Source organism: Colobus angolensis, unplaced genomic scaffold (genome assembly GCF_000951035.1).
Source record: "Colobus angolensis palliatus isolate OR3802 unplaced genomic scaffold, Cang.pa_1.0 Scaffold32, whole genome shotgun sequence".
Taxonomy (NCBI): Eukaryota; Metazoa; Chordata; class Mammalia; order Primates; family Cercopithecidae; genus Colobus; species Colobus angolensis.
Window position 1 is genome coordinate 6,035,774 of NW_012116488.1, and position 22,754 is coordinate 6,058,527.

At 44.1% G+C, this 22,754-nt stretch overlaps 1 protein-coding gene across 1 annotated transcript in view; it reads right to left on the bottom strand.

Annotated features, from left to right (window-relative positions):
* The window catches only part of EML1 (echinoderm microtubule associated protein like 1), a 208,273-nt gene that overhangs the window by 20,914 nt on the left and 164,605 nt on the right, over positions 1-22,754 (bottom strand). The window contains exons 10-18 of the mRNA XM_011951483.1: positions 20,731-20,841; positions 13,960-14,055; positions 12,180-12,314; positions 11,306-11,405; positions 9,769-9,923; positions 7,049-7,174; positions 6,644-6,775; positions 3,487-3,554; positions 520-608 (exon numbers count right to left, since the gene is read on the bottom strand). Of these exons, the coding sequence (XP_011806873.1) occupies positions 520-608; positions 3,487-3,554; positions 6,644-6,775; positions 7,049-7,174; positions 9,769-9,923; positions 11,306-11,405; positions 12,180-12,314; positions 13,960-14,055; positions 20,731-20,841 (1,012 nt within the window). The remainder of the gene's footprint in view (positions 1-519; positions 609-3,486; positions 3,555-6,643; positions 6,776-7,048; positions 7,175-9,768; positions 9,924-11,305; positions 11,406-12,179; positions 12,315-13,959; positions 14,056-20,730; positions 20,842-22,754) is intronic.

Here is a 22,754-nt window from a genome sequence, read left to right on the forward strand (position 1 = left end):
CTGCGGGAGGGTGGCGACGGGGAGGGAGACCATGACGAACAGCTAATGGGTGCTGGGCTTAATACGTGGGTGATGAGGTTTTTTTTTTTTTTTTTGAGACAGAGTCTCGCTCTGTCGCCCAGGCTGGAGTGCAGTGGTGTGATCTTGGCTCACTGCAAGCTGCGCCCCCCGGGTTCAGGCCATTCTCCTGCCTCAGCCTCCCAAGTAGCTGGGACTACAGGCGCCCACCACCAAGCTCGGCTAATTTTTTTGTATTTTTAGTAGAGACGGGGTTTCACCGTGTTAGCCAGGATGGTCTTCATCTTCTAACCTTGTGATCCGCCTGCCTCGGCCTCCCAAAGTGCTGCGATTACAGGTGTGTGCTACTGTGCCCAGCCGGGTGATGGGTTGATCTGTGCATTAAACCACCATGGCACACGTGTGCCTATGTAACAAACCAGCACATCCTGCACGTGGACTCCAGAACTTAAAATAAAAGTTGATTAAAAAAATGAAGTACTGAATGGTTTGGAGTCTAACCTGGTGAGTATCGCATTACAGAGAGCTGTTCATTTCCATCTGTGTGAACGGTGACCAAGTCTTTTGTTTCTGTGTCAAACACAAACCACCTGTTGTCAACATGAGAAAAAGCACAGTAAGCTGTTTAGTGAGAAAATGAAGATTATTACAATAGTGGGATGAATAAAAATTATTAATTATAAAAGCTTAATAAATACTCGAAATTTGCTTAATAAGAAAGCTTGTTCCCAGCTTTTATTCAAAGAAAATTTCCTACAAAAGCATTTTCTAATGAATGGAACAGTATATTGGCTAGTATTCAAAACTATGCTGTTATCAACACCATGATATGGTTTCTCTGTGTTTGTGCTTTGTCATTTACACATGGAGAGAAAGCTCTGGGCAGGGAAGATGCCAATACCTAGGACCAGGGCATATGGTGAGAGGAATCAGCGAAGGGCCACCTGCAAGAGCTCACCCAGGTTTCCAGGGCGAAGCAGGACCATGCAGGAGGACGGGGCTGGGGCAGCTCCGGGGTGGTGGTGTTCCCAGTGGTGCTGCAGACAGAGCAGGCTGAGAGTACAGGCCTTATGGGGATGCTAGCCTGCAACCAACAGGGCGAAGGAAAGCACAGAGCAAATGGGAGAAATCGGAGTGGAGGACGGGTCTTGTAATTTCACCTCGCTGGGCCATTTCCTCAGTGGTGAGATGGGGAGAAGAGCCCAGGTCTACTTTGCAGGCTCAATATGAAAGTCGAATGATAATGGACGTGGAAGTGCTTTATATCCTCTGATAAGCACACAGTACCCATTAAACGTGTGTTAACATCAGAATGACTGAACTCTCCTGCCTGTTATATTCTCAGGGGGTGGTGGTGAGCCCCTGGTGTTTTAAGGATAAATGGGATGCGGGCTCCCTGCTGCTGCAGTTTCTAAGCTGCGTGAGGACATCCCATCAGCATGTCCACTGCAGAGTGAGTGTCCCTTGTCTTCCACAGGAGCCCTCTAGCCATGCATTGTCAGAGGTCCTGCCCCCCAGAAATGTGGATTTTGCTTCTCAGGGCCGATTTCTTGCATCTTCAACAACCATTTACCTTTAATGTGCTATTTAACCTTAATAGAGGCTGGGGCTGATTAGAACATGGTTTTGAAGTGCCCTGTTAAATCAACAGCATCGGGAGCTAAGCCCAGCCTAGGACCTGAATGGCAAGAGGCATAGATGAGGGGCTGGATTAGGTGACCCGACCCATCTCCTCCACCACAGGACACTGTGATTCTGAGCACTGCCACCGTGTCCCAGACGCACAGTAGGTATGCCGGCATCTGTCAGCCTACTGGGAGGCCAGTCATCAGAAGATGGGAGCCTGATGAGTTAGAAGCTTCAGCTTTCTCAAAGGGAGTCAACTGGGAGGTGGTGTGTGTGTGTGTGTGTGTCTGCGTGTAAAGATACACAAATGTTTTCATGAAGAATTCTGTTGGATATGTGGAGCCCAATACTTAAGATATTGCTGCCTATGACCTACAAAGGGCTACCCTTTCTTTACCCATATAGGCTGTGCAGTCATAACAACAGAATCTAAGTGCTACACTTTTTAGAGAGGAAGGGTGGGAGGAAAAAATATTTGACTGAAACCACAGTAAATGTATGCAGTACGACGACCAGCATAAAGGTTCAATCAAAACCCGGAAAACAATGATAATAATAACCCCTGCAGTGCCTAACAGGCAGCCCCGGCAGGTGCTCTGCGCGCCGTCTCCTTCGATCCTCAGTGCAACACGGCCAGGCAGGGAATATCACCATTTACAGAAAAAGAAACAGATTTGGAAAGCTTATGTAACTGGCTCAAAGACACTGCTGCTAAGTGGCAAAGCTGAGCTGCAAACGCAGATCTACTCCGCGTGTAGGGGATGCCAGGTGAATAGGTATCAACTCAATTGGAGGCTCAGGGTCTGGGTGGTTCCTAAAATTTTGAAAGCGAAGCTAGAAAAAGCATTTATTTTCTATTTTTAATTTTTTTTTTAAGAGATGAGGTCTCGCTCTGTGGCCTAGGTGAGGGTACAGTGGTGCAATCATAGTGCAATGCAGCCTCAAACTCCTGATCTTAAGAGATCCTCCTGCCTTAGCCTCCTGAGTAGCTAATACAGGTGTGGATCACCACACCCAGCTCAATTTTAAATTTTTTCTAGAGATAGGGTCTCCCTATGTTGCCCAGGCTGGTCTCGAACTCTTAGCCTCACAGGATCTTCCTGCCTAGGCCTCTCAAAGGGTTGGGATTACAGGTGTGAGCCACTGTGCCCAGGAGTAGAAAAAGCATTTTTAAACGCTCAGCACTTTGAAATGTTTTCTTGCTTCATTCCAAAGTCAAGGCTCCTCCCACAGACTAAAGATCAGGGCTTGAGAAGCTCCACAAATCCTCTGACACTGTAGGCAAAATGTGTGTGTGGCTGGGTGTGGTGGCTCATGCCTGTGATCTCAGCACTGTAGGAAACTGAGGTGGGAGGACTGTTTGAGCTAGAATTCAAGACCAGCTTAGGCAACACAGTGAGACCTGCATCTCTACAAAAGATAAAACATTAGTTAAGCATGGCAGTGCACATCTGTATTCCCAGCTACTTGGGAGGCTAAGGTGGGAGGATCACTTGAGCCCTGGAGGCTGCAGTAAGCTGTGATTGTGCCACTGCACTCCAGTCTGGGTGACAGGATGAGACCTGTCTCAAAAAACAAACAAGAAAAGTGTGTGTGTGTCTAGTGGAGGTAGAGGGTCCTTTTCCAGGAGAGAGTGTCTACAGCTTTCCTCAGATTTCCCCAAGGATCAAAATGTAATAGGCCACTGTTTCAAGTTTTGCTTTTAACTTAATTCTTGGTAAGTCATTAGAAGCTGTGAACACGCAGCCAAGAGCTGAACAGGGCCTGTTCCTGGGGAAATAGAAACAACAGGCCTCTTTTCCATAAGCTTTGCAAGCACAAGCCCTGCTGGCATGGACTTACCTCCCAGTGAGTGTTCCGACTGCAACCACAGACCCTGAAGGATGAAAACCAGAAGACTGAGCTGGATCCTAAAATATTTTAAAGGAAGTGTAAATTGATGAACAGATAGAACACTATAGCATAAAACACACACACACACGTGTGCATGCGCACACACACGCTCACACTTCTAATTCCTTAGGGCTATATGGCTCTATCTGAAAAGTCTCTTTTCTAGAGAAAAATGTTTCACTACTAAAATGAATGCCGCATTTCAATAATGCTAAATTTCTACCCACCCCCACCCTTTTTTGAGGCAGGATCTCACTGTATCACACAGGCTGGAGTGCAATGGCATGATCATGGCTTATTGCAGCCTTGACCTCCCAGGCACAAGTGATGCTCCTGGCTCAGCTTCTGAAGCAGCTGGGACTACAGGTGTGTGCCACCATGCCTGGCTAATTTTTTTATTTTTTATTTTGTAGAGATGGAGGCTCCTGTGCTGCCCAGGCTGGTCTCAAACTCCTGGGCTCAAGTGATCCTCCTGCCTCTGCCTCCCAAAGTGCTGGGATTATAGGTGTAAGCTATTGAGCCTGACCTAAATTTCTATCATTTTAGGATTTTTCCCTTTTTGTCTTATATCCTTTCATATCTACAGTAATCTGATGAAAGACAGGTAAATGCCCTTCTACAGCATCACAGTTTATAGAACCAAGCCCCTGCAGTTGGCTCCCTGTGCTGAGTGATAAGCTCACCGAATAGTGTGCTTGATTGGTCTGGAAAGACAACCACGGCACCCAACTCTATGACACAGAGACTGGGTGAGTGTCCGCTGGGTGCAAAACACTATGGAGGCCTGGAAGGATCACGAGATGAGCGAGGCACATTCTAGGTTTTGATCCAGTGGAACACACAGTCACCACTAACTCGGATACAAGATGGAATGATCCATGAAAGAGATACAAATCAAGGTGCTGTGGAATCACAGGGGAGGGAGGGATGAGGTGACACTGGGAAGCTGGGCCAAGGCTTCACGGTGCAGATGACTGGACTTGGGCCTCCCAGGAGAGGAAGAATTACCACTGGTGAAGGTGAGATGTGGCCACTCCAGTCGTTTTTTGGACCACGGTGAAGGGGGCAACAGTGTAATAAAAGCAATGGAAGCAACACAGCTCTGGGCATATTTGAGGAATGGCAGGTAGGTCAATGGGCTTACAGCACAGAGTATATGACACTAGTGATGTCACTGCCACGGTAAGGACTTGGATCACTAGGAAATAAGAACACTTTGAATGGTCTTGTCCTTTCAGTAAAAAGAGTGACACGATTGCATGTGTGTTTTAGATAGAAGGGTACTTGGCAGCAGTGTTTAGGATGAAGAGAGAAGAGATTAAGGAAATCGGGAAGAAAAGTAGCAATGGTAATGAAAATAGGAGGCCCTGAGATCCACCAGATAATCTAAAAAACCAAGAGAAAGAAACCTGATATATGATTACATTATTTCAATGCTTTCTTTCTATAGTAGGAGCTGTAATTAAGCTCAGAGCTGCCACTAATATACAAATAGAAATCATGTTCACTCGAAGTTCTACCATTTACAAAGCACTTCTGTCTGTGTCATTCATCTGGGCCTCGTAACAATTGTGAGATGTGGACACTGAGTTACAGATGTCCAAGTCACAAGACCAGTAGGCAGAGGAGCTAGAACTTCATTGCAGTTCTCTGGCTTCCAGTTTAGAGCTCTGACCCTTATGTTAGGCTAAATGATTAACAGCCTGGTAAAGGAGCCGTCATTGCCTTCAGCCCTCCTGGACCACCCGGGCATAGGTAGAACACATAACACTGTTTCCTTTAGCCTCTTCCTGCCATCGCGGGTCACATCTGCTTTCTGAGTAGCAGTGCCTGCCCCTTGGGCCCCTCCACCTCATGGCTCAGCTGGCCACCCGTGACCAGCACCCCTTCCATGAAAATGAAGGGAAGGGAGCTGAAACTTGGACCTAGCACCTGGGACATGCCAGTAACTCCTTGGGGGATGAAAGGATGATGTGTTGGTTTACAGAAGGGTTATTTCCTCTGTGCAATGGGATTGCACAGATCATTAGGGCACCGGCAACAGAGAACGAGCTTCTGATTCGCTACAGTGTAATGCAGTGGAAAGAACCAGAGTTTAGGAGTCAAACTGAGCTGGGTCCTAACACTGACTAGGTCACTCACTAACTTAGTGACCTTGGCAAGTTATTTAACTTCTCTACACCTCAATTTCCTAATCAATAAAATCAGAGTTAAAAAAACCTCTTCGACCTGCAGAGCTGCTACAGGGATTAAGGAAAATACACGCACGGTGCTTGGCATGCAAACAGTCAGTGCTCAAGTAATACACGTGGGGAAAGGGCATTTCAACACTCTGACAGGTCATCAGAGTTTCTTTCACCAAATTCACAGAGATGTTGACCTTTTTTTTTTTTGAGACAGAGTTTCGCTGTTGTTGTCCAGACTGGAGTGCAATGGTGCAATCTCAGCTCACTGCAACCTCCGCCTCCCAGGTTCAAGTGATTCTCCTGCCTCAGCTTCCCAAGTAGCTGGGGCTACAGGCATGCAGCACCATGCCTGGCTAATTTTGTATTTTTAGTAGAGACGGGGTTTCTCCATGTTGGTCAGGCTGGTCTCGAGCTCCCAACCTCAGGTAATCCGCCTGCCTTGGCCTCCCAAAGTGCTGGGATTATAGGCGTGAGCCACCGTGCCCAGCTGACTTTCAAATGAAAGTTCACTTTACCATCAAACTCAAAATGTAGAGATATATCCAATCGTGTGTTTAGTATAGTTTGCAAATTCCCATTCAGAGGGTACACTGTAAATGGAATGCAGGCTCATAACAAGGATTTTTTAGCTCTTAAGATGGCTGAGAGACTGTACTCGGAAAATCTGACAATGAACTTGGAAAGAACAATTTGCTGTCAGAAAATTTCAACAGTAAACTTCAAAATTACATGGCTGAGGCCACTTGAGGCAATGTTAAAAGTAACACTGTTAAATGCAATTGCAATGTTAAGGCAACTCTAAATAGATACATAACATTTGCTTTGGGACAACTTTATATCACTGTTGATTTCATGCAAAAAATAAACATATTCCAGATGAATTTCTGTAAGAAAAATGGAAATGTAATGTGCATGTTTACCTCTATTATTTTGTCCCAGACGGGACGGTGACCCACAGCGTCCCAGAGAGTGGCATGCTTGTCATGCCCACAGGTCAAGAACTGAGGTTTTGAGGCATGGATGGCCAGTCCCCAGAGCTCATCAGTGTGACCCTGTAAAGAACCAAGACAAACAGAAGCTCTCTGAGATACGACAGTCCACCCTCAGGAGCCGGAAGCGATGAGAAACCGAGGCTTCAGGCTGACTTCGTAATTGCTCTCTACAGTTTCTCTCCTCCCATCTTCCGGCAGCCACTGACATTCTGGGGTGGAGGACGGTTATTGTAGTATAAAGCACAGTAATGAGCAACTGTTTGTAATGCTTGATTCGAGTCTGATATAATGCAACATGAGAGTGTTTGCTGGGCCTGCTGAGCAGGATCGTACCTGAGTAATGGGTGTGAAGTCCCCTGACAGAGTGCCCTGCAGGACAAAGTTTCGAGTTGTGCCAATCAGGATCACGTCGCCTTTCCCCTCGGCCACTGTACGTATTGGACCAAACTGTTCTGGAATCTGCATTGAAAAGTCATATGAAAAGAAAAGATGTACAATTTCATTCAGTTGTTAGCTCGGTCATTCAAAACACTTATTTATCATAATGATAGTCCCTATAACAGTTTTATATACACATATGTATATACATATAATGTACATTCAAATATATATGTTGTATACACATATATACGGAGAGTTTCACATACACACCACAGCTGGCCAGGCATGGTGGCTCACGCCTGTAATCCAGCACGTTGGGAGGCTGAGGCAGGTGGATCACCTGAGGTCAGGAGTTGGAGACCAGCCTGGCCAACATGCTGAAACTCGTCTCTAGTAAAAATACAAAAATTAGCTGGGCGTGGCCGTGGGTGGCTGTAATCCCAGCTCCTTGGGAGGCTGAGGCAGGAGAATCACTTGAACCTAGGAGGTGGTTGCAGTGAGCTGAGACGACGCCACTACACTCCAGCCTGGGCGACAAGAGAGAAACTCCATCTCAAGAAAACAGATGCCACAGCCAACTGTTGAGTGAGTGATCAAAAGCCTAAGCCTTACTTTTAAACTACAAACATTTTACATATCTTTATGTATCTTAGAAGATCAGCAAGAACAAGGTTAAGAAAAAGCATTTTCCTCAACAAAATTTAAAAATAAGGAATGCTACTGGTAAGTTTTGTCTTTACTTTTTATAATTTCTGATAGCAACAGTAGATACAATTCAGAAAGTAAAGAATAATATAGGCCAGGTGTGGTAGCTCACATCTGTAATCCCAGCACTTTGGGGGGCCCAGGTGGGGGGAATGCTTGAGCCCAGGAGTTCCAGACCAGCCTGGGCAATATAGCGAGACTCCATTTCTACAAAAAATACAAAACAAATTAGCTGGGTATGGTGGTGCGTGTAGTCCCAGCTACTCAGGAGGCTGAAGTGGGAGAATCACTTGAGCCTGGGAGGTGGAGGCTGAAGATCACGCCATTGCACTCCAGCCTGGGTAACACAGCTAGATCCTGTCTCAAAATAATAACAAAATAATAATAATAATAATAATAATAATGTAACACTGCCATAACACAATTTAAAATGGTAAATTCTTTGGCAATGTCACTCTGTTCAGTTTAAAGATCAACATAAACATATGGAATAATCTAAATGTTAACAGAAAGAATTGCAAAACACACGCATTAAGAACAATTTGCTATGATAAAGAAACAAAGTTCTTGTACTATAAAAAGAACAAACACTGCAGCTTGACCCTGGCAGGTTGCTGTTAGGCTTTCCCGTTCCAGGATAGAAGCAGCCTCCCCTCACACATTCTCCACTGTGGTTTGTTAGCACAGATTTGAGTCAAGTTGATGATGACCCATGCTACTGAGCAGGAGTCAGATACTAACAAACAGTGAATAGCTTTAATGAAATTAAATGGAGCTTTGGAGCTTTCTTTACAGTTGTATATGACATGGGCATGTCTATGACTCTAGCAATTCACAATATAGTCAGCCAAATGCTGGTCAAATCTTATTAATAAAAATGTTCTCACAACAGAATCTCCATGCAAGGGGAAGTGATTTCCAAAGCTCAGATGAAGAACTTCCTTTATTAAGGGAAATAATCAACAGAACTAAATTTTCACACTGCCAGAGGGTGGTGCCATATTGCTCTGTGATGTAAAACATAAGTGTTTTGTGTGTATCTGGGTTCAAAGTCCTACAATCTGTCCATTCTAAGCTAGGGATGAAAAGCATCACCCTTCAGAATGAGGCCAATTTTGCAGTGTCTGCTCACAATTTCCTGGAACCTGGGGGAGAAAATTAACTGAGTGGGTAGAAGGAAAATTAAGTATCTTGCCTCTGGTGCCTACTGGAATGCAGGGCTGCCAAGTAGATAATGGGGAGGTATACTGGGTATCAAAAGGAGTCACAGCCCTAGGGAGCACGCTGGCACTTAGGTGAGTGCCATGTACAAAGTAGATACTCAACAAATACTAGTTCATTCAATGCAATAATGTCTCCAAAATAACATGTTAGAAATTAAAAGTTAAAGGAGGCTGGGAGTGGTGGCTCACGCTTGTAATCCAGCACTTTGGGAGGCTGAGGTGGGAGGATCGCTTGAGCTCAGGAGTTCCAAACCAGCCTGGGCAACATCTCTACAAAACTACAAAAATTAGCCAGGTGTGGTGGTGTGTGTCTGTAGTTCCAGCTGCTTGGGAGGCTGAGGTGGAGGATCGCTTGAGCCCAGGAGGCAGAGGTTGCAGTAAACTGTGATCACACCACTGCACTCCAGCCTGGGTGACAGAGCCAGACCCTGCCCTCAAAAAAAAAAAAAAAAGAGAGAGAAGACAGATTTTCATAATAAAGCAAAATGTGGGTAACAGTCCCTTGGAAAATTGAGAATAAAAATATTCTAAATATGAAATGTGTTACAATCTCAACTTTATAAACCTAATTCTATTTTATTAGTTATATTTAACCTGCCTCCAGGATTTTAATAAAATACATTGCTTCCATATGATGTGATTTCATCTAAACAATTTTCAAAACTGTAAGCTACAGATTTCAAACTAATAAAGGATAATGGCTTAGGTTAAAAACAAATTTTAGCAGTAGCCTTGATGACTTACCTCTGTTTTATGAAGTTTTTGATAGTTCCCGCTCCAAGAAATGAGCTTTCGGTCTTTCCCACCTCCCGACACCAGTGTGCCATCTCTTAACATACAAAGTGCAAAAATGCCGCCCTCGTGGGCCCCTTGAACTGCACAGCTTATTCGATTTGTTCCTAAACACACCAAGAAAACCATCATTAGCACATTGTCAAAAGGCTGCCTCTGCCCATTTTCTAATCTCATCTGACTTTGGTTTTAAAAGGCAATATTGTCCGTGAGCACATCATTGCAATATGAATCTATGAAGGATACAATTTCCAGACGTTCACAGAGCACCAGATAAGTACGAAATGGGTTACTTTAGAATGAAGGAAAATATGCATTGTTGAATATGCATTCTCGTGGCTGAGAATGTGGGCTCTGAGTTTAGATCCCAGCTCTCTAGTGAGCTGTTTCTCTGGACAAATTGCTTAGTTACTCTACCCTCAGATCCCCCTTGGTGGAATGGGGCTGCTGCTTATCCTGCAGGATTGCTCTAAGGATTAAGTGAACAGTGGATAAGACACCTAGCGCCAAGAGCGGCAGGGATACTGGAAACGTCACCATATGCTTCTGAAATTGCATTTACAAGTCCGTCTGCACCTTCAGCCCCAACTCAAAGATCCTTGAGAAAAGGGATGGTGGATTTTCCCTTTTTTCCTGTCACGGGGTAAGTGCTCATAAATGCTCGCTGGACATAACTGGACGCATGCTTTCTGAGTGATGCATCTCCCTTAGCAAACTGTTTGTTCATGGACAGCAGGAGATTTGGGTCTGACTCAGTTGTTGGGTCTTCACAGTTAGCACATAATTAGCTTTCAATAAACATCTGCCAAATGCTATATAAATCAGGATAATTACTTAAATATTTTACAGACCTATAAGTACTCATTAATTTCATCATTATAATCTGTCAGTGGATTTCCTAATAAAGCTATTTAATTCCATCATAATAGCTTGGGCTTAAAGAGCCTTTCAGAATGCTGTAAGGTCAGTAACTCTTACTATTCTCTGCGTTTTCTCTGTTCTAGTTCTATGGTTTCAAGTTACACATGCCCACATGTATGTGTGTGTCTCTGTAACCTGAAATTTAATCCCACTCCTATACATTGTATTAATAGACAATTCTTTTTTTTTTTTTTTTTTTTTGAGACGGAGTCGCGCTCTGCCGCCCAGGCTGAAGTGCAGTGGCCGGATCTCAGCTCACTGCAAGCTCCGCCTCCCGGGTTTCCGCCATTCTCCTGCCTCAGCCTCCCGAGTAGCTGGGACTACAGGCGCCCGCCACCTCGCCCGGCTAGTTTTTTGTATTTTTTAGTAGAGACGGGGTTTCACCGTGTTAGCCAGGATGGTCTCGATCTCCTGACCTCGTGATCCGCCCATCTCGGCCTCCCAAAGTGCTGGGATTACAGGCTTGAGCCACCGCGCCCGGCCTAATAGACAATTCTTAAAGCACTCATGTTTGATCTCTTACAACATTACCAAAAACCATTGGTTTTTGGGAACAATCACTTATTACCTTTTCCCCATACTAAGATGTTGCCACTTGAATCTCCAGTAATGGTGTCACCGTTTTCAGAGAAAGTCACACAGAGGACAAACTTTGGCTTTTCTTGTTTCTGTAGAATGTGGCAAAAAAATTATAATATATATATATTTAATCCATACAACATATATATATTCCAGACAACCTTTCATTTGTACTAATAACATGTAGATTCGCAGTGGTCCCAAGCTGGACAGTGTCAGCTTCTGTAACTACCGTGCACACCTTGCATTTCTGTCCATCAGCAGAAGTTACATAACTTCTGCTGTGAGATTAACTGCTCTAAGACAAAGTGATTTCTAGCAACTCCAAGTGGCTGGGGAATCATAAAGCTGCAGACAGCAAGTAGAGGAGGGTACTGGCCAGGGAGAAGGGTGGGGCTATGCTGTCAGCCTAAAGGGCAGGGCCCGAGCACCAGAACAAAGGGGTCCTCGAAACAAGCTTCGGGGAGGTGGTGGCCGATGGACCCCTGGGAAGAGGTGCTGTCCCCTGGTGCTCTCACAGCCCCACAACGTCCAGACCAAAGGCACAGGAAGTCCCCATCATCCTTTGCAAAGGCAGGTTGCCTGCCTCCTGATGACTTCACCGCCTGATACTCTCAGCAGCCAGTGCCACTGTGGGAGGCCTGGTGCTCCCCGGGTCCAGGTCCTTTCCCTGCCTTCCACCTAGGCTTGCCCTGTCTTTTTCTTCACTTCATTACCAGTGTTACCTACCACGTGTGATGCGCCCCCCAACTATGTGAGGGATCCCAAGGGATCGTGTTGAGCACCACAGCTCCCAGAAAGATGCATCTAGCCAATCACATATACCAGAGAAAAATAAAACAAAAATCATAATTTAACTTTACCTCGAATAATCCTTGCTTCTTATTAAGGGAGCTTCCTTCTAGTGTCCAAAAGTAGAGATGTGATTTTCCACAGGTAACTATGATGTTGGTGTCCGTGGGGTGGAAATCCGCAGCAAACACAGCTTCATTAGAGCACTATAGGAAAAACAGGGACTCGGATGCCTCACATTTCTTAAAACACGTAAGACACGTAGGAAAACAAGTAAAATCTGAGCCAAAAATAAATAAGAAATTCAAGGCAAGCACAACGCCTATGATTTCCCCCATTGAATCCATCTTGCTATAAACACCAAGCGTACGCTGGTGCGGGCCTTAATGCCTCCTCCTTGTCTATCTCCCCCACTTGACAATGAGTCCTTGAGGACAGGGAGCACCCAGGAGTCCTCTGTCTATGCCAGGGCCTCTCCCAGGGCCAGGCATGGAGCAGGCATGCAGCATGCTTTGCTGAGGAGGGAGTTAGGACCAGAGGGACTTCAGAACTGCAAGTGTTTGCCCTCACCTGCCTGCAAGCGTTTGCTCTCACCTGCTAGTCATGGGTTCCCAGTCTGGCTGATCAAATGGAATCACCAGAAATGGTAAAATGCAGATCTCTAGGCTTCACCCCCTATCTAGTAAATGTAATCTCCAGGGAGGGCCCTGGAATGGATTTTACAAAGGTCCATTGTTCCTGGTTGACTCTGGCTGCCCGTTTCCCCAGGGAGTCTCTCCTGCGTCTGACTCCTGGAACTCTGCCTATGGCTCAGGAACCCGGCCTGGGGTCCCATGGAGTAGATCTAGCTCTTCGGGTGTCACCTCCACCACCCTCAGCCCACACCCTAACTTCCAAGACCCGCACCTTGGCCTGTTGGATTGGGCTCTGATCACTGCTTCTATTTAATAATGCAGTTACACATTCTTGAGCCTGGATAATAACCTACCTCTGATGCCTTCTAACCTAGCAACATAGCAAGAAGAACTTAAACACCTGCCTAGAATATCAGAAGGTGGGGCTAGGGCATGATCCAGGTGTCAGGGAAGAGGCCTGGTTAGAATATAAGGTCTGCCTCCCAGACATGTAGGAGAGAAAGTTAGGTGAGTAAGGTTATCTAAGGTTAATAGATGCAAAGATGAGAAATCTGAATTCAATTCTATAAAAATAGGGATCCAATAGAAAATAGAAATAGAAAAAGGTCAGAAAGTCAAGGCAAGGGAATTTGACATATTGTGCAAAATGGATTAGAGGCAGTCAAAGAAGTCCCAAGGGGCCCCTCTGAGGATGAATCCTGTTGGGAAGGATTTCGGGTTTAGCTTGGGGCTCCCGCTGGTCTTTCCTGAGTCTGTTCCACTTTGGAGGCACCCCTGTGCTGGTGACCCCTGCCCATACCTGCCCTTCCCGCAGCTGCAGGGGCTTGGGCAGCGAGTGCACCTTTACACCTGAGCACACTTCCGGGCCTCCACGTGCCGTGCGAGCACATGGCAGGCGCTCGGGGAGTGTCAAGCAAATGAAAGAAATAGCCAGCAAATACATGACTGGATGAATTAAAAGGGTAGTGGCTATGAAATGAGGAAGAGAACAATCTTACAGACATGGTGAAAAGAGGAAAAACCCTAACAGGACCTGGGGTCAAAGTCTCATGACGGGAGAGGGATTGGGGACAAAGGATTCTAAGGCGAAGGCGTCACACCCAAGGGCTGGGGCAGGAATGGGCCCTGGAGCCCGCTGAAAGGGGGCTACCACTATGCCAGGGCGGCTCGGAATGGGAAAACATTAATGCAGCCCAAAAAAGGCTTGGAGCATGACCTTCACATCTGCCAGTTTTTCTTCTTTCTGCCAGTCCCATACAGAGAGCACATGGTCATTGGAGTCATCCACAGCACACAGATTGGTTCCTCCATTCTGAAAAGAAAGTTATTCACAGGAAGACTATATCTGAGAATAAAGTGGGTTGAACATGATTAAAAATAAACATCAAATTTTATTTTTAATAAAGAGTCTGCTACATTGTAGTTAAAGAATACTCATCCACTGCTTTTGAGACCTGCTTTCTTTCTTTCTCTTTCTCTCTTTCCTTCCTTCCTTCCTTCCTTCCTTCCTCCCTCCCTCCCTCCCTCCCTTCCTTCCTTTTCTTTCTTTCTTTCTCTTTCCTCTCTCTCTCTCTTTCTTTTTCTGGAGACAGTGTTTTGCTCTGTCACCCAGGTCAGAGTGCAGTGGTGCAATCATGGCTCTCTGCACCCTTGACTTCCCAGGCTCAAGCAATCCTCCTACCCCAGCCTCCCATGTAGCTGGGACCGTGGTGTGTACCAGCATTCCCAGATAATTTTTATTATTATTATTTGTAGAGATGGGATCTCCCTATGTTGCCCAGGCTGGTCACAAATTCCTGGGCTCAAGCAATCCTACTACTTCAGACTCCTAAAGAGTTGGTTAGAAGGTGTGAGCCACTGTGCCTGGCCAAGCCACTGTGCCCAGCCAAGACATGCTTTCTTGACCAGACAGAAAGAGCAGGTAAATGATGGGGAATGAAGAAACAGGAGTTGGGGAAGAGAGGGGCCAGGGGGGTGTCTCTTCACCACTGGGTTGCATGAAAACAAGAGAACCTCCTAGAGCAGACAGTGCCCGCAGCAGGCATGGCACAGGGGCTGTGAACGTGGCTGCTGCGGGGCTGCACAAGGCCTCGGCTCTGGAAGCCTGAGTACACGGCGATCTTTTCATGGGAGCACATGCACACGCATGTCAATACGGGTTTCTGAAGTGGTTGAAGTGGTTTAAAAGAGTGTGGGGTGGGTCTGCTGAACCAGTATGTCCTAAGGAAGCCTGGAAGCCAACAAGGCCCTGTCCAGTCCCTGCTTGCGGCCAGGCTGCCTGCCAGCCAAGTTGGGCTTGTCAGAGGCGTTTGAATCAGAGCAAGTCTTTCTTTAATGGGGGCTGGGTAAAATAAGGCTGGACCTACTGGGCTGCATTCCCAGATAGTTAGGCATTCTAGGTCAAAGAATGAGATAGGAGGTTGGCACAAGACACAGGTTATAAAGACCTTGCTGATAAAACAGCTTGCAGTAAAGAAGCCGGCTAAATCCCACCAAAACCAAGATGGCAACAAGAGTGACCTCTGGTCGTCCTCACTGCTACACTTCCACCAGCACCATGACAGTTTATAAATGTCATGGCAACGTCAGGAAGTTACCCTATATGCTCTAAAAAGGGGAGGCATCAATAATCCATCCCTCATTTAGTACATCATCAAGAAATAACCACGAAACGGGCAACCAGCAGCCCTTGGGGCTGCTCTGTCTACGGAGTAGCCATTCTTTTATTCCTTTACTTTCCTAAAAAACTTGCTTTCACTTTATGGAATCGCCTAGAATTCTTTCTTGCATGAGATCCAAGAACCCTCTTTTGGGGTCTGGATGGGGACCCCTTTATGGTCACATCTTTCTGGTGACCATGAAGTGACGATACTGAGGAAACTCCCAACCCAAAGGCTCACTTTGGGTAAGTGGTGGGGTCTGGTGACATCTTTCTGGAGACCACGGAAGGGACAATACTGAGGAGACCTCCGATCCAAAGGCTAACTTTAGTAAGTGGTGGGGTCTGGTAACATCTTTCTGGTGAATCCCAAAGGGATGACACTGAAGAGACCCCTGACGCAAAGAAAAATCATCTCTACACACCGAATGGCTGATTTTGGGTAAGTGGGGTGCATGTACCTGGGCAAAGGACGGGATTTGGTTAGAGGCCCAACTTAGGAGTCTCTCCTAAGACAGAGTGAGTTAAATGCCCCTATTAATAAAAGGCAAGGACGCCTGACAGACCTTGGGTTCGAGGCCCAACCTAGGAAAGTTAGATTCCTTCCTAAGATTTAGGGGGTGAGAGGCCCCTCTCAGTAAAGCCCCTTTCAGCTAAGAACAGGTTTGGCACTATGGGATGTTAACTGCTATTATCTTTGGATTACTCTGCCTTGCACTCTTGCTGATGTCTAAGAGTGACAGAATTAGGCATGTACAAGATCATGGGACATGGGGGGCTTTTTCCTCCCCAAAAGAGGAAATTTAAGAGCTGATGGGAATGCTGGAAAAGATCCCTTTGTCATCAAGGAGCCACCTGAACTTTTCAGTGTCACTGCAGTGGGCAGGTCTTTCTCTGGCCTCCCTGAGCTCTTGGCCTTCCCCGCCCTGCCACAGGCAATGCTTTTTTCTCTCTCCTTTCCCTTTCTTATGTTTTCTATTACTTAGGGCCACCATCTCGCCCAGAGACCATAAGTTGAAACTCCTGGTTGGAGGCTGGATTAACAATGATGGGGCCAACCAGAGGCATGTTTGAGCCTTGCCAGTTCGATATTGGGCGCTAAGCTGAATGGCTAATGTCCACGTTTCGTCACACATATTTTGCTCTGGCCAGGATGGAAAAAGATAATTTTCCTTTATGATGCGGCTTGGCCCCCAGGGCTGTGGTGCGGCCAGCCGGATCACTAGGGCCGCCTCAGGGAAAGGGAACCCAGAAGCCTGCCACGCCAGCAAAAGAGTAAGAATTTCTTACCAGTCAGACTTCTGGCCTTGCTCTACCTCCCTCTCTCTGTGCAAACTGGTTGAATGAATGGTAAAAATCACTGTTTATCTCCTGTAAAGTTTTGATTAAAGGGAAAACAGGATTTGTGAGGGTAATCTTAAGCTGCAGAGAATCTGTCGTACTTTGTGTTATAAATTTGTCTTTCTATATCGTTCTGTCATAAAGAGGGGTACCATAGGATAAAATGTGGGCCTAAGACCCTGTAAGTCCACTCTTCAAGGTAGCACAGCAAACTGGTCAGTTATAAATTTTGCGGCAGGTTCCTGAAAAAAATCTGGATAAAGTTTCTCTCTTATCTTGTTTCAGGTGCTTGGGAGCTTGACCTTGTAACTATGTGGCAGTACTTTATCTTGGTCTCTGCCATCACAGTGGCAGCCTGGGATCAGGGTTCAATTCCTGGCTTAGGGAATGGGTTCTTTATTTTCTGTCTGTGTATTTACATGTATTATGTGTGTGATGTTTGTATATGAAAGAACTTTGATTAACTGGTATAATAATAAGAGCTTAAATCAAATATTTTGTAAGAAAAGTAAAAAGTGTAATGTAATGCCTTCAGTTCACATGACTTAAGTAAGTTTTGGGAAATAAAAACAGTTTTACATGTCAGGTGTACAAAGAAAGTGAAATGTGTTTTGGTAATAGATTATAAGAAGGCATGGAAAGGTGGATTATTATTATTATTTTTGCCTAGATTAAAAACTTAAATTATTGTTTTAAATTAGACAGGATAAAGCTGAAAGTTAAAGCAAGTTGTCAAAAGTTTGTGAAAAATTAATCTTGTGAAAGAAATTCTGTGTGAACATATTGGCTAAAGTTAAAGGGGTATTAATCAATTTTTCTGTAAATTAAACATTGGAATAAAAGCACAACGGTTTTTCTCTGAGCAATGATCTGCTTTTTAACAAAAATTGTAAAGGATTAATAAACGGTTTATAAAAATCTTACCTTATGGTCATACTGATTAAAATGGAATAGACTGGCCAGGCACAATGGCTCACACCTGTAACCCCAACACTTTGGGAGGCCGAGGCCGGTGGATCACTTGAGGTCAGGAGTTCAAGATCAGCATGGCCAACATAGTGAAACCTGTCTCTACTAAAAATACAAACAAATAGCTGGGCGTGGTGGTGTACACCTGTAATCCCAGCTCCTAGGGAGGCTGAGTTGGGAGACTTGCTTGAACCTGGGAGGTGGAGGTTGCAGTGAGCTGAAATCATGCCACTGCCCTCCAGCCTGGGTGACAGAGTGAGACTCTGTCTCAAAAAAAAAAAAAAAGAATAGATTTATCTATGAGGTTTTATTAAGAATATTTAACATCAATAGTACACAAATATAAAGGTGAAATTTGGCTTATTTGGTATAAAAGTCATACAGGAAGCATTGTCAAATAGGAAATTGGCTTTCTTTGGGCTGTATTTGTATAAATATGTTATTGGTATGTGTTCCAAAATTAGGTGAAACTCCTATAATTCTGATATGACTTAGTGTATGTTATTAATAGTTGTACTTGTTATGTTAAATTATTGTGTGCTCCAGGAGTAACCAAATTTCCTTGCCAATTGTGGCTTTAACTGTGGCTGTCCTAAGACTTTTTGTCATCCACAGACAATTCTTGTCTTGTTTGGGTCCTATTTAAAAGATGGCTTATAATCAGATATAGGCCTTTAACAAGAGCTCTTGAATGCAAGTTTCTGATTACTTTCGAAGTTGTAACATTAGAATAGAGGAAAAAACTTTCAGGACTCTCATGGAGAGCTGAAATGTTCCTGAATATCAAGCAGAACAGGAGTTAACTGCATGAACCAAACTAATAGAAGACTGAAGTCATATTTTTCGACTGTGCTTAAAACGTTGCTGATCCTTTGTTTTTTTCAAAGTCAAGAAAACTTTTCTTTTGAGCTATTTAGAGCTTTTAACAATTAAGTAAAGTATACTGCTATGAACAAAATTTGAAGCATATATTTCTCGCTACCTGATTTCTCCAGAATTTAGAAACTATTTGTGAGTATTCTTAATTTATCGCAATATAGTTAATTGCATAATTGTAAAGAATTTGTTTTTGTTTGTAACAGGACACAACTGGAGAAACTGGTTATTTTTTTTGACAGGAATGGCATGCTTTCCTTTAAGGAATCAAATTTGAATTGTAGAGTCCATAGAAGACCCTTGGGGGAAACTGGCCTTGTACCTTGTCTCCATAGTCCCTGTAAAGGGTTCCTGACCTGTGGTAAGTAAAGAATGTCATTTTCTCACACGCCCAGGAGCCCCAAGTTATCTTGGGACCCCCCAAGAGGAGAGGAATTTACCCAACCCATAGGTATTTGAGGATATAAACCTACGGCTGGGCTTGCTTTAAAAAAGGTCTTATCTGAGATTCCTTATGGAACAGAGTTCCATCAAAGGCAATTTAAAAAGCCTATGTGAAAAATAATTATTCTTGCTATACTTTATACAATAATCAAGCCAAGTATATAAGACGAAGGCTTATGTTTCCAAACAAATCAGTCCTCTTATGGTTTGTCTTTAATAAAAATGGGAGACTGGAGAGAGAAATTATGTTTCAAGAACTATGGTACATTTGTTATTAGATTCTAATTTCAACAGTTGTTTTTAATTTTTTTCTGCAATTTAGACTAACCCTGCTTATTCCTGTGAACCAACCAGTGATTTCTGACTGCTGCTCAGAATAAATAAAAGCGATGGGTAATATAAATATCTGGATCAGTATTCTAATTCTGGAGACACTGGAATCAGCTAGAGACCCCCATATCAGCTTGGTTCCAACAGTTGCCTAGTTAATAAAAAGCCTTCTTAGTTTACTTGGGATAATTTTGTTTATTTTGTTTTACTGTTGTGGAATATATTGCTGTTGTACTCTTTGTGTAGGAATACAGGATAAGCTTACTCAATGTTTTCTTAAGTTGAACACTTATTAATCTCCCAGATATCACCTTGCCAAACTCATGCTTTCTGACTGAGCTCTTCTCTACCCCAAATACAAGAGACCCTAACAGTTAGGCAGGAATATCATCACCCCTATTCAGCCTGAAGAAGTTACAGAAGATGGATCTTTGTCCCTTAACCCTTAGGATTAAGGATTCTCTTATAAAAGGGAGGGGAGAAATGTCAGAGGCGTTTGAACCAGAGCAACTTGAATAGGGGCTAGGTAAAATGAGGCTGAGACCTACTGGGCTGCATTCCCAGGTGGTTAGGCATTCTAGGTCACAGAATGAGATGGAGATTGGCACAAGATACAGGTCATAAAAACCTTGCTGATATAACCACTTGCAGTAAAGAAGCCAGCTAAATCCCGCCAAAACCAAGATGGCGACAAGAGTGACCTCTGGTTGTCCTCACTGCTACACTCTCACCAGCGCCATGACAGTTTACAAATGCCACGGCAACATCAGGAAGTTACCCTATATGGTCTAAAAAGGGGAGGCACGAATAATCCACCCCTTGTTTAGCATATAATCAAGAAATAGTCATAAAAATGGGCAACCAGCAGCCCTCTGGACTGCTCTATAGAGTAGACATTCTTTTATTCTTTTACTTTCCTAATAAACTTGCTTTCACTTTACTCTATGGACTTGCCTTGAATTCTTATGAGAGATCCAAGAACTCTCCCTTGGGGTCTGGATTGGGACCCCTTTCCAGTAGCAGGATGGCAGAGACAGACACACTGGAGCCACCCTCAAAAGAAGCAGGCAAAATTCAAGGCCAGAGCACACAAATAGCCTCAAGGAAAGTGAGGACGATGTCTCTGGGGGTCTGTTTTCATCACCAAACCCATGTGGCTGGAGATGTCTGATTGGAAGTGTGTGTCCCTGATGAGACATGCATATGACCTCTGACTGAGAGGTCCTCGGAAGCAGGAATGTTTCAGAGTCCAAATCTGTACATACACTGGGGCAGGTACCAAGTGTGTCAACTCCCCCTCTTCAACCCTGAGTTGATTCTCTACTTCCTGTGGAAGAAGACAGCAATACCCACATGGCACGTACTTACAGATTTTGAGAATGCAATACAGGTGACTGCTCGGTCAAAAAAACCTATTCCGATGACATGGAGAGTATTCAATGTCACAGAATCCCAGATGCGCACATGTGGGGGCAATTGCTATTTAGAAAAAAAACACAGAGCCATCAACTGTGAGGGGGATACACATGTGTCTTTACCATTAAGCTACAAGATTGCTTGGACAGTAACTCGGACTTTGTCAAAACAAAAGAGCTTTTTCTGCATTTCAGGAGTCTGCCTTTTTATGTAAATAAAACATTCCCAATGGCTTCAGGAGGTGGAGGGCCTTGCTGATAATTTAACAGTAAGGAGAGGTCTACCGAGTTTTGAAATTTGAATGGCCAATTTTTGACAATAGCACCATGGGAACTGACACTTTAATTTGTGCATCTAAATGTGTCTGAATTTTAGAAATGAAAAAATGACAAGTAAAATGGAATCTCACATATGGGTTATTCTTTTAAAGTCTGTTTCGTTGCTAAGGTGTCACCATGCCTAAGTTCATAAGATGGTCACCACCAAATAATATTAAGAGCTTAACAGACCAGGTGCGGTGGCTCACACCTGTAATCCCAGCACTTTGGGAGGCTGAGGCAGGTGGATCACCTGAGGTCAGGAGTTCAAGACCAGCCTGACCAACACGGTGAAACCCTGTCTCTACAAAATACAAAAAATTAGCCAGGCGTGGTGATGCATGCCTGTAATCTCAGCTACTTGGGAGGCTGAGGCAGGAGACTCGCTTGAACCCGGGAGGTGGATGTTGCAGTGAGCCAAGATTGCACCACTGCACTCCAGCCTGGGCAACAAGAGTGAAACTGTATCTCAAAAAAAAAAAAAAAAAAAAAAAGACAGCTTAACATTCTTGGGCAAAACGGGCATCAATTATGTACAAATAAGATTTAGAATTATTATAATTGGTTTAAAATCCTCTCAACTGTGTTCCTAGGTTATTTATGTTAATTTTTCTCTTCCTTAATAGAAGGAAGCATCATAGAGCAACCAGTAGATTTATCAACAAGAAAAGGTGCTGGCATTGGACCTAGTAGAAACACTAGGCAGGTGTTAGGTGAACCAGGTTCTAGTTCAGTCTAATCTCTAAGTAGCTGGGTGTCTGCAGGCATTCACTAGGCCTCTCTGGATTTCTCTATGGGTAAACTGAAAGATAGCTATAACATTTTTCTCTGGTTCTAAAGTACCGATTCAATTTCAATACCAGAAACTGAAATATACTTTTAAGCCACTAGAGGGAGGAACAAATGGCTTACTATTAATTTCAAAGAAGTTTTCTAAGCCATTTAACATTAAACAAAAAAAGATTGAAAGACCCATTCAATTTAAGTGAATTTATTTACATAATAGTGGTCTGATTTCCATTATTTCTGTTAACTCTTTTCAAGTATAAAATATTAATGGAGGTCAGGCACAGTGGTTCATGCCAGTAATCCCAGTACTTTGGGAGGTTGAGGTGGGTGGATCACTTGAGCCCAGGAGTTTGAGACCAGCCTGGGCAATGTGGTGAAACGCTGTCTCCACAAAAAATACAAAAATTAACCGGGTGAGGTAACGTGCATCTGTACTCCCAGCTACTCAGGAGGCTGAGGTGGGAGGATCACCTGAGCCTGGGGGGCAGAGGTGGCAATGACCCGTGATTGTGCCACTGCATTCTAGCCTGGGCAACAGAGTGAGACCTTGTCTCAAAACAAAACAAAACAAAAAGAACCGGAAAATAGCATAAGATTAATATTTAAAATCCAATGTTACTAAAATATTTTCTGAAATATGGTAGTATTCATTTTTTCTGGATGAAAACATGTTGATAAAATGTATGTACTTAAAGAAATTAGTTTCAGATAAAATATTATGCAATAACAAGCTATATAAAAGTAGCTATCAAAAAAGCTACAAGCTCCCTCTCTAACGCCTTAAAATGCAAATTAAAGTCTTGCTGAAGTGCTTGCAAAATTTGTGCTAAAAACCTCCTAGTAGCTTTTGTGACTTGCACACAGACACAA